The sequence below is a fragment of the Schistocerca nitens genome, chromosome 11 (assembly GCF_023898315.1).
Source record: "Schistocerca nitens isolate TAMUIC-IGC-003100 chromosome 11, iqSchNite1.1, whole genome shotgun sequence".
NCBI lineage: Eukaryota > Metazoa > Arthropoda > Insecta > Orthoptera > Acrididae > Schistocerca > Schistocerca nitens.
The window spans coordinates 195,428,365-195,440,128 of record NC_064624.1 but is presented as its reverse complement, the minus strand read 5'-3'; the positions used below and the strand labels follow the sequence as shown (position 1 = coordinate 195,440,128).

Sequence of the window (11,764 nt, the reverse complement as noted above, 5' to 3'; positions counted from 1 at the left end):
ATCGACTTATTTCATCTGTGGTTCTATCTGTATTAGATTGGAGAATTTGTTCGGGCGCAGATATGAGTATAGAGGTGTCGTCAGCAAATGAAAGGGTTTTTGTGTTTGGTAGGCTGTGAGGAAGATCATTTATGTAAAGTAAGAACAGCAAAGGGCCCAGGACGGGGCCTTGGGGAATGCCTTGCTTTATGGTATGTATGGAGGAATGTACAGTGCTAGCTGTACCTGAGAGCTTAGTTTCATTTAATTCGACATACTGCTGTCGATCTTCCAGATAGCTTTTAAACCAGTCATAGGCATTTCCTCTTATTCCATAGGAATGCATCTTTTGCAGAAGTATACTATGATTAAATATGTCGAATGCCTTTGTTAGATCTAGGAAGATACCTATGGCTGGGAGTTTTTTGTCCACAAGCTCCAGTGCATGATCTAGAAATTCTTGTATTGCATCTGTTGTAGCTTTCTTACTTTGGAAGCTGAACTGAGCAGGTAACAGGATATTTTCTTTGTCTAGAAAGGACATGATTCTGGTGGCCATTATATATTCAAATACGTTACTAAAAGTTGAAAGCAGTGCAATGGGTCGATAATTACTGGGATCCTCTTTGCTTCCTTTTTTGTGGACAGGTATAATTTTTGCAATTTTGAGCATACCAGGAAATGTACCATTCAGGAATGAGAAGTTTATTATGTGAGCTAGGGGTTTACTGATAAAGTTACTGCAATTATGAAGGAGGAAGCATGGGATTTGATCTTGTCCAGCAGATGATTTTTTTTAAATTTTGCTATGAAGTGTCTTTTCAATTTCAATTTCAGATGTAGGCCTTAAAAATAGAGTCTCAGAGCATAAGTTTGGTTCTAGTTGTATGGGACAGCTATTTTTCAGATGGTTAGCTAGGTTTTCTACTGTTTCTGTAAAGTGGTTATTGAATTCCTCTGCTGTTTCTTTCCCACTGGAGACTAATTTTCCATTTATTTTTAAGCTAATATCACTTTGTAGCTGTTTTCCTCTATTAGTATTCATATTAATAAGTTGCCACATGCTTTTGCTCTTATTTGATGACAATTTGAGGTAGTTATCATTCTGTAGCTTTTTGGCTGCATTTACTACGTTCTTTAATATCTTTTTATATAGAGTAAAGTATGATTTAAATGCTTCACTACTGCCTAGTTTGGATTTGCTCATGTAAAAAAGTTCTCTTTTTCTTTGTGATGATCAAATGATTCCTGGGGTGATCCAGCTGGAGAGTTTTCTATCTTTGGTGATACGTTTTGTTTGTAAGGGAAAGTGGCAATTAAAATAATAACAGAAAATATCCAAGAATGCTTCATATTTGCTGTCTACTGATTGAGCCTCATATACATTTTGCCAGTTTTCATTTTGTATATCAAAGAGGAAAGTATGCATGTGGGTTTTATTGAAGTTTCTCCTCCGTACAGTGATTTTATTGAGTTCGTGGCTGTTATTTTGCAACCAGACCTGCATAATTAATGCATTGTGGTCTGAAAATCCTAGTTTGACAGAGGATACAGTACAATTTATATTGCTTGCTACTTGATCCAGACAAGTGGTACTGTGATTTGTTATCCTGGTTGGAGTGTTAACCATTAGGTCTAGGTGGTAGCTGTTCATAAAATTTTTAATGCTGAGATGGCTAGAGTTTTCTGAGAGAAAATCTATATTATAGTCACCACATATTAGAACACTATATGATTTTCTTTTACTTAGATTTTCTATTACCGGTGCTAGATTTTTGTAGAAAGACCCTTTGTTACCAGAGGGTGACATGTAAAGTGCTATTATATAAACATTTAGATCTGTAAGCTCTACACCTGACAGTTCTATATCTTTTTCAATACTATACGAATTGCAAATATCAAGAGGTGTAGCAGTAATGTTGTCTTTTACAAATATGCAACTGCCTCCACCTTTGTAAGATGTTCTTGAGAAGTGACCCACGAGTTTAAAATTTGGTATCACAACGCTTTCTATTTCAAAAGACCTCATGAAATGTTCATTAATACATAATATCTGTGTATCTGACAGTTCACTTGCACTTGATAACAAAATTTCTAATTCATTAAGTTTGGTTTTGAGTCCTTGTACATTATGGATGTATACTTTTAGATCAAGAATTTTTTTGTTTAATTTTTTTACACATTGGTGAGGAGGTTCATACTTTACCTTATTTACTACAATTTGCTGATGGAGTCCTTTGCCAGTTTTATGGTGTATCTTTAACTTGTTTGATGGTGCTAAGTTTTTTCTTTCCTCAGAGGGGGATAGAAAAAATCCTCCTTCTTGGGTATATTCCACCTTGATCTTAAATTTACTCTTACAGGTGTAGCTGCTGCAATCCTTTGTGGATCTTCTGATGTCTCCTCTTTCCTGCTTTCTTCGTTCTTGTCGAATTTGCTTTCCTCATTTTTGCTTGTAAGTCTTTCAGGAAGCTGATAGACTGATCTATTTCGTAATAGTCTTTTTTTAATTGTTTCACTGATGTGATCGCTCATAGTACTTTTTCCGTCATAATTAAGGTGCATTCCGTGTTTGGTGTGTAGGTTTCGATGTAGTTTACTTATGTCCAGTACATCGCATTTTGGGTATTCTGCACACAATTTCTTAATTTTGATGTTAGTTTTCCTAATTTCTTTATTAACACACGATCTGTAAATTAGGTCGTGTCTATGAGGCACAGTGGCTACTATTATGTTCCTAGGTTTATTCACTTCTAGAAAGTTCTGTAGCATTTTAACGCAGGCATCGGCTTCATTTTTAGCTATGTCATTCGAACCCGCTATACATACAATAAAGTCATTATCCTCTATTGTGTTCATCTGAAGATCAATGTCTACGACATGGTGTGTTCCCGCTCCAGGTTTCACTATGCTAGTCACTGCCATTTCTCGATTTTTCTCTCGGAGCATGCTTGATAGCTTTCTGCCGTGGCTGTCGGCAAGCAAGAGAATACCACACTTTTTCCTTAATGATACGTGTTTGCCCTTACCACTGTTTCCAAGTTTACTGTTGGTGTCCGGATTGCAGGTTTTTACAACGTCACAATCAGTTGTACACTTGTTATGATACATCATATTTGGTTTTTTTTTCTAAGAAAGTAACACTTTTAACAGTTTTCGTGATTTGAGACCGAACTTTTTGCGACACTGCTATCCACTCGGATGATTTATCACGTGTATCTTGTTTCACTTCACACGAATTTTCCACTGTTTGTACTTCGCCGATTTCTTTCTTCAGTCCAGCTATTTCCCTTTTTAAATTATTGACTATGAATTGTAGGCTTGAAATTCATTCGTTTAGGGTTGTAATTTCAGCCTTACAATTTTCACAGGTTTTCTTTTTAACTACATAACTATAACTATTTCTCGTGTTAAAATGATCAACTTCCACACTCGTGGCCATCTTGATGTGTGTAATGAATCTGTACCATAGAGAAGTCTATTCAACAGTAGATCATGATATTTTATGTTTAATAAACTCTCCACTTCTCTTCATTTTTCAACTATATTTCTTCAAAAATTGCATATCTTACATTTATGAAGAGTGTTTTTGAGATCAGTATGCTGTTGGAGACATTGTTTTGAAATTTCTTTCATCTTTTTATATTTTTTCTATAATATTTTGGAAACCAGTTTCATTCATCTTTTTACTTTTAAGAACCTTAAGTAGACTTGGATGTCATGGCCTGTACTTTTTACTAGTTTTCTGAAATTTAATAACTCAGAAACTTTTATAGATTTTGGAATTAGACTCTGTGTTCAAAAATTAAAAACTGTGGAATACATAGTGGAGTGAATACTGGTATTTATCTTTTGTACTGAATTACATGTAATTTTTATTTTAGGTACACTGTACTGCCACACTATTCAAAATAAATGATTGACACAAATTTTATTCTTTTTATCATTCATTATTTGTTGTGTGTAATTTAAAAAAAAAGTTTTTAGAAGTAAATTCTTTTCTCCTAATAATTTAAGAAAATGTGACATGCTCCAGCTTAGAATATTTAATATGTTTCTGAATGATGTGGTTTACTGTGTAGACAAGCACTATATTACTATTGATGCAAAATTTTGTTTTTGTAGCTTTAGTATTATATGAGATAATTACACCTAAATATGCAAAAATGTTGATCTGGAAAATTGAAACGAAAGATTTATATGTTGTTTTCTTCTCAATGATAACATTTCAAAACATTCCAGCTCAATAATCTTGTTGATTCTGGATGTTCAAAAATGGTTCAAATGGCTCTGAGCACTATGGGACTCAACTGCTGAGGTCATTAGTCCCCTAGAACTTAGAACTAGTTAAACCTAACTAACCTAAGGACATCACAAACATCCATGCCCGAGGCAGGATTCGAACCTGCGACCGTAGCGGTCTTGCGGTTCCAGACTGCAGCGCCTTTAACCGCACGGCCACTTCGGCCGGCGATTCTGGATGTTCTTTCATGTTCCCTAGTTTCTTTCTTTTCTTTTTATTCTGGCCTCTTTTGTCATGCTTTCAGCAACTTTTTCAGTTTCAGTGACACATTGCCTCACTTCACTGCAGTGTAGCAATTTCTTCATTTTTACGATTTCCAACATGCTTGTGCTGACTACCATACAATTTATGATTGCTATTTTGGAATTTTACAATGTAATGTGATTGAAATACACAGTCACAAGAACAAGCTTTCAAAACACACATGAAAAACATAAGTAAACTTGTATTGATAGAGAGATCAATTTCAATAAATCCATGCTCTTAGTACAGTCCTTATGTTCTTTGAGGATATTACACACAAAAATTGCATACACACACATCACTGACTATTTGGTGAGTAGTAGTGAATTGTTGATTACATTGAACATGGAAATATCCTACGAGAATTTATTTTGAACAAATTAATACCTATTTGGAAATGTGTAAAACCTGAAGCTATTGAAGTATGATATTCTTGCAAAATTTAGGACAAAGAGTTGAGCCACAAATTCTACAAGATGATTAAGATGAGTATTTTCATTGTTTTCTAGTTTATGCAATAACTAACTTTGAAACAGTTATTCTAGATTGACATTTCCCAACATCTACCAATTTAAATTTATAATCTGGTAGTCCAGGTGAAGAAATGTTCCTTTTAAAATGAAATAAAACAACAATCACTCATTGATAGGACAGTGAAGGTGGACTGTTAGATCATGCAACACTGAACAAGTCAGAACTTAATTAAATAAGGTATCTGTCCATCAACAAAACAACTTACCAGAATATTACTGAGCAAAAGTTATTTAATTACATAGTTTCTGCAATACATCTGCTATGACATCATTTGACCTCATACTGAATCAAAGTAGAAACATACTTCTTGCATATGATAAGTTAATATCTTGATCACATCTCAAATTCTTTCTACTAGTTCTAGAACAATTTTTAAGCTGAGGTTTTTTGCACGAATGGTACTAATGAGGGGAAGTCAAATGAAAACCAAACACTCGCCACAGTGAGACCATGGAATTATTCCATTGAAAATTAATCACCATGTACATTAAAACATTTACCCCACTTGGGACCCAGGATCACATTCCCTTTTGTACTTCCTTGTCCAACTGAAAACAATGTCCATGCATTTCTTTCTTCAGACTGCCAAACGACATTTTTATCCAAGTGTAAGACAACCCTGAATATAAGAAGACCCCCTCCCCCCTTTTTAAGAGGCTCCTTGAGAAAAATGTATTTTTAATATATTCTGACTAATCAGAATTACAAACTTTTGTGCATGTGAGACATCTGACTAAAAAGTTAACAATGGATCTATTTTAAACGTATGCAATTTATTCACTGTCTACATTTTGATAATACAAGGACAAATAAAATAGCCTAAACAAAAAAAAATGGTTTACATTAATTTTTATCTTCACTGCCTTTTTTGTTTACTGTCACCTGTGGTATCACTATTTTTAATCATCATCATAATCATCATCATCATCTTAATAGGGAAGCTATGAAACTTATATCTTTGTTATCATAAATATTTGGATATTTATTCTGAATACGTTGCAACTTCTATGGTTGTGGTTGTGGTTGTGGTGGTACCTGAGAACAACACTGTTTTTACAATTTAAAGAAAAACAGCCCTCGGTCATTATTTTTAAGAAATTAACCTAGTTTCAACACTGCTAGGAGTGTCTTCTTCAGAATTTAAAATAAAGAATGGTCTATATTCTATAACATGGTCACAGAATAATGACTAAAAACGTAAGATAGGGTATAAGTATGGAATCGTAAAAGACTGACAGTACTTATATGTCATTTATAAAATAATAAATATGCCAAACAGGCATTAGTCAAAAAGATATTTAAGATAACGAAAACTGTGATTGCGAGCCACTAAGGGCTGCTCGTTACTTGCGTGGTGCTGGTTGCAAAAGCTGTTTTTTTTCTGAACATACAGCAGATTTTGTGTCTATCCTGACATGATAATTTTACAATTTCTCTTGGTTCCAAACATATTGTCTGCCCACAGCTCTTGTGAAGAACCAGAAGCTGACATGTCTTATCGTTACTTCATACCTGACGGTGAGTGTTGACAACATTGCTAAACAAAACTCGTAAGTACGTCGCTGGCTCCAGTCTACACTTTAGCTGCCTGCTTGCAACTCCTTTGCCCACACTCAAGGTAGTTATCACCCAAGATGTCACTGTTCACCTTCCAACCCTTCCGTACTGCTGTGCTTGAAGAATAGTGAAATACATACAGCAATATCCCCTATGGTGCAGCTCATATGCAACAGCAGCAGCTCAGTCCAATTGTCGAACTTTTGATTGTCCTGTGATTTAGTGAGGTATATTGATACTATCTCCACAATGATCTTACCACTATTCTTAGGATAACAATTGCTGTCAGTTTAATCCTATTTCTTTCTTATTTCATCTGAATGTTACCATCTTGTTCTAAAACCAATTAACATGCTAGTGATGCTATTCACCGGTATTCTAAAATGTGAACAGTCTCCGAATTACTCACTTGCAACCCCCCTGGGAAATCATTACAGTTTCTTGTAACCAAATAAAATATTGACTTCAGTTCAGAATCAAATAAAGGTTTTTGAAGGAAAGATTTTCACCTTTTAATGTTACTTTTATTTAAAAACCAATAAACATCCATATGCTAATGAGAAATTTTGCTGCAAACCTGTTGAAATCCAACAGAAGTTTTTATGTTGATAGAATTAAATTCTTTTTCCTCCTGAGTTTCACAAAACTGTCAACTTTTAAACAGAGCATTAGACTGTTGTAGTGGCTATCATAGTGACTGCTTCATAGTTTCTCATTTATCCCTTGCACTACAGTCATGATTCAATTGTCACACAATTGTTCGAGTAAGGTCAATACTGTACTGAGTGCTTCAGCATATTGGGAAACCTTGAGCTTATTCAAATGAAGTCATCACTACACCCTGTCCTTTGGAATGCTTCAAAATAAATTTGTTTGTGCGAAACCTTAATATGTGTGTGTGTGTGGGGGGGGGGGGGGGGGCATTACCAACAAAAAGTATGATTCCATCTGACCGCATCCTGGATCTTTTGACTTTACAGCACGTCACAGTGTCTGCACAATGTCTTTGCAGCATTGAGCATTGACTGTGGTTCCACGCTCAAGGAACTCAATGAGCAGAGGGCCCCTGAATTCGAAGGAGGATGTCATCGTATCTTACCTGAATTTGTGTTAACAGCTTTGGCCTTCCTTGGCAGGGAGAAGTGGAATGTTTCTACTGTTGACTTTACCATTTGCCCTCAGGCTTGAAATGGTGCCATCACCTTTTGTCCCCTGTGACAATGTGGATGCCCTTTCTTGTGGTACCACAGTAAATGACTCAAGACGTGACACCATTCTGTGGATATTTGTTCCTCATTCAGTGGATGTAGCACCCATTGAGCCAAAAATTTGTAGTAATGCAAGCAATCTTTGATGACAGCATGCATGGAGCCATGACTAAAGCTTACCTGAACACAAATTTCATCCTCTGTTATTCATCAGCGTACTCAGATATGACCATCAATCTGCCCCCCACATCAGGGTTAATAGCTCAACAGGTCTGTCCTGGGCATGGATCTTGCAGTGTTATGTGCCCTTCCTGGAATCTCCTCTGTCACTTGTGCACACATACCAGGGATGCAGTGTTCACCGTACACAGCTGATATGCGATGATGAATTTTGTGTACTCTAGCACCCTCAGCCACCAGAAAATGAACCACACCTCCCTGCTCTTCTTCACTTGCCTCCAAGTCAACAGCTGCACGAACACACCCCACCCGTACACCAACAACCAAGGCCATTACCCAACGCCTCTCATGTGGCACTATGCCGTTACCATACCACAGCGGTAACAGTACCGAAACATAAGAATAGTGGAGCCACCTGTCGCTGGGACAGGTATTATGGTGGGTCTTTGGTTTTCATTTGACTGGCTTTTATATTTAGTTACTTTTGTATTTTATGCAATATGAGAAGCACTGAACATCATAGAAGTAATTCCTGGAACTATTTTTGCACAGTCTAATGTATATCTTAACTCGCTTAACATTCCAGTATAACTGTTCCACTGCACACACACAATTTTCTCTACTCTGATATGAATAAAAGAGCTGAAATATTCATTTTAAGGATTGCTGGCAGTGTTGTCCAACTGATTATATATACTCTCTCTATATATAAAGAACACTCTGAAACAGCAACAACAGAAATTACACCTTTTACATCCACTTTGCTTGTTTGCAAATACACTTACAAAACAAAGCTAACAAAATGAAATACATATCACAAAATGAATTTGTCAGAATAAAAATATGAACTGTCACAACAAACAGCCAATTCATTATTCACAGTAAAGCACTTCATTACCAATCTTGCACTGAAGTTCAAACACTGAATTAAGTGCAAAATTTGCTGTACATCTAACTAGGATGGGAGCTTTCAATATGTGAAGCTACATGCCCTTTCCTCTTAAAATGTGCTTGCATATGCCTCCTGAGATCAACAGCCCGTACAAAAGATTTGCTACAACAATTGCATTTGTGTGGCTTCAAATCAGAATGCACTAACAAATGAACTTTGAGCTCACTACGTCTAGCAAACAATTTGCCACACACATCACACTGGTGTGACTTTAACCCAGAATGTACTATCGAATGGTACTTGACCTCACGAAGTGTAGCAAACAATTTGCCACAAACATCACATTTGTGTGCCTTCACCCCCAAATGCAATAACGCATGGGATTTGAGATTACTGAGTAAAGCAAACGATTTTTCACACACAACACATTTGTGTGCCTTCACCCCAGAATGCACTAATTCATGGTTCTTGAGCTGCCCAAGTCTAGAAAAAAATTTACCACAAACATTACATTTGTGTGATTTCACTGCAGAATGTAGTAGGGTATGGGCTTTGAGATTACTAGGTCTAGCAAACAATTTTCCGCAAATATCACACTCATGTGACTTCACTGCAGAATGAACTAGGCCATGAACTTTGAGTTCACCAAATCTAGCAAACAATTTGCCACAAACATCACATTTGTGTTTCTTCACACCAGAATGAACTATTGCATGGGATTTGAGCTGACCAAGTGTAGCAAACAATTTGCCACATATAGCACATTCGTGTGCCTTCGCTGCAGAGTGCACTAATGTATGAGCTTTGAGGTTATGAACTGTAGTATACAGTTTGCCACATACATCACATTTGTGTTTCTCTGCAGCAGAATGCACTGATTTGTGATTTTTAAGATGATCAACACTAACAAACATTTTTCCACAAACATCACATTTGTGCGACATTACTCCAGAATGTACTAAGGAATGGGTTCTGAGAAGAGATGCATAAGCAAAAGATTTGCTGCATACATCACACTTGTGTGGCTTGGTGTGTATAGGGCATGAGGAAACTGTTTTACCATTTTTTTGACAGAGAGACCAGCTACTGGGATCACAGTAATATCCCTGTGAGGCATAATAAATGTTTGCAAACTGTCCACATGAATCACTAACAGTGGGTGCAGTTAGAGCAACAGGCATGTGATCTTTTGCAGTGAATATATTCTCGCACACATCTCTACAGCTGTACACCTCCCTGGTATCAGGAAATGGTTGTGCAATCAAGGTCCTGCCATCCTCCTTCATACTGACATGCTTATTCAGGGCATCATTGTCAAGAAACACTTCACCACAACATCTACAAACATGTAATGGTGGCTGTGCAGTGTCAATGTGAATGAATACATGCATTATGAGGCTGTATTTTGAGGAAAATCTTTGCAGGCATGTATCACAGGTGAAGTCACAGAATTCATTGTCCATCTCACTCATGTTATCTGCATTGCAGAAGGAATTACTGTGTGTGACAGTTTCCTGTGTCAGCTCATCACAGGTCACAGCTGGAGAAACAGTTTCTTTAAATGAAGAGCCATAGTTTTCATTGGACAGATGAGATGATCTGAAACATCGAGATAATCAAATAAAAATGAATAAGACAACTCAGAGTGAAGATATATAATTACTTCTACATTACTTGTTATGAACATAAAAACAATGACTCAGTTACTTTATAAAATTTGAAACACACAACTGAAACCATGGCTGTTGAGAGAAACGCACAGTAACACCTGCAGGAGAAGCACTGGAAGGAAACACACTTGAATTTACCTCAGAACATCAGAATCATAACGAAAAATCTAAATCACATCAGCTCCACCTAGACTTCAATTCAGTCCCCCTGAGAGAAATCGAAACCCTGGTTTTACTTTCACAGTGAACATATACCAGCAACAGCTGAAAAATAGATCTGAACATCTTATGCTGATCATGCAGAAACAAATTGCTGGACAAAAAAGTATGTAGGAATTCGCCACCAGTTCTCATTCAATAATTAAACCAGAGCAAGTTGCATAGAATAATTAATATTTATGATACTAATGATCGTGGATAACTTAGAACAATCAACAACTAATAATTAGTTAATTTATTAGTTTCCTTACATTTCAGTCTGAAAACAATATCATCAGGGTGTGTAAAAGTCAATTTACATAAGTAATGAGAAAACACTGACCAAATCTAGTACTGTGCACCATATTAACAATTAACAATCACTAAAATACTAAATTTTATTCACACTTACACAAGGCAAAGTGAATACAATGTTAGAAAAAAAAGACTCTTAGTCATCATATATTAATATTGGCTACTTCTCACATTCAATCACAGATTGCTTGGGGTATGGCATGAAATCTTCTGGCACACAAACACAATTCAATCAGGGTTCAATGTTCCATCTAGGTATGTCAGAATGAGTGAGTCAAATTATCAATGTACATAAAAAGTAAATTTGGAGTTCATATGTTCATCACTGACCTTTTCCTTTATCTGTAGTACATACATTTTTTTAAAAATGTATAATGTGATCATAACAGCAATCAAACTTTTATAAAATTTAGGGTTTCGAAAAATAGTTTGCTGTAAAACTAGTGTGTCAAATAACATGTCTATCAAGTCTTCTAGCCACTGGGATTCTTATAAAAATCCTATTCAAGAAAACCAACTGTACAACATTACACTGATCAGCAGAACATTACAATCACCTACCTAATAACCAGTATGTTCACCTTCCACATGGATAACAGTGGCAACACATCATGGCATGGAAGCAATGAGGCCTTGTTAGGTTGCTGGAGGGAGTTGGCACCACATCTGCACACAGAAGTCACCT

At 36.2% G+C, this 11,764-nt stretch overlaps 1 protein-coding gene across 3 annotated transcripts in view; it reads right to left on the bottom strand.

The window, feature by feature from the left end:
* Window positions 1-5,121: 5,121 nt before the first annotated feature.
* Window positions 5,122-11,764, bottom strand: part of LOC126212826 (zinc finger protein 665-like) — a 47,577-nt gene continuing 40,934 nt past the window's right edge. For all 3 annotated transcript variants that reach the window (XM_049940231.1, XM_049940232.1, XM_049940233.1), the window contains one exon: window positions 5,122-10,495. In XM_049940231.1, the coding sequence (XP_049796188.1) occupies window positions 8,956-10,495 (1,540 nt within the window). In that variant the 3' untranslated portion in view covers window positions 5,122-8,955. The remainder of the gene's footprint in view (window positions 10,496-11,764) is intronic.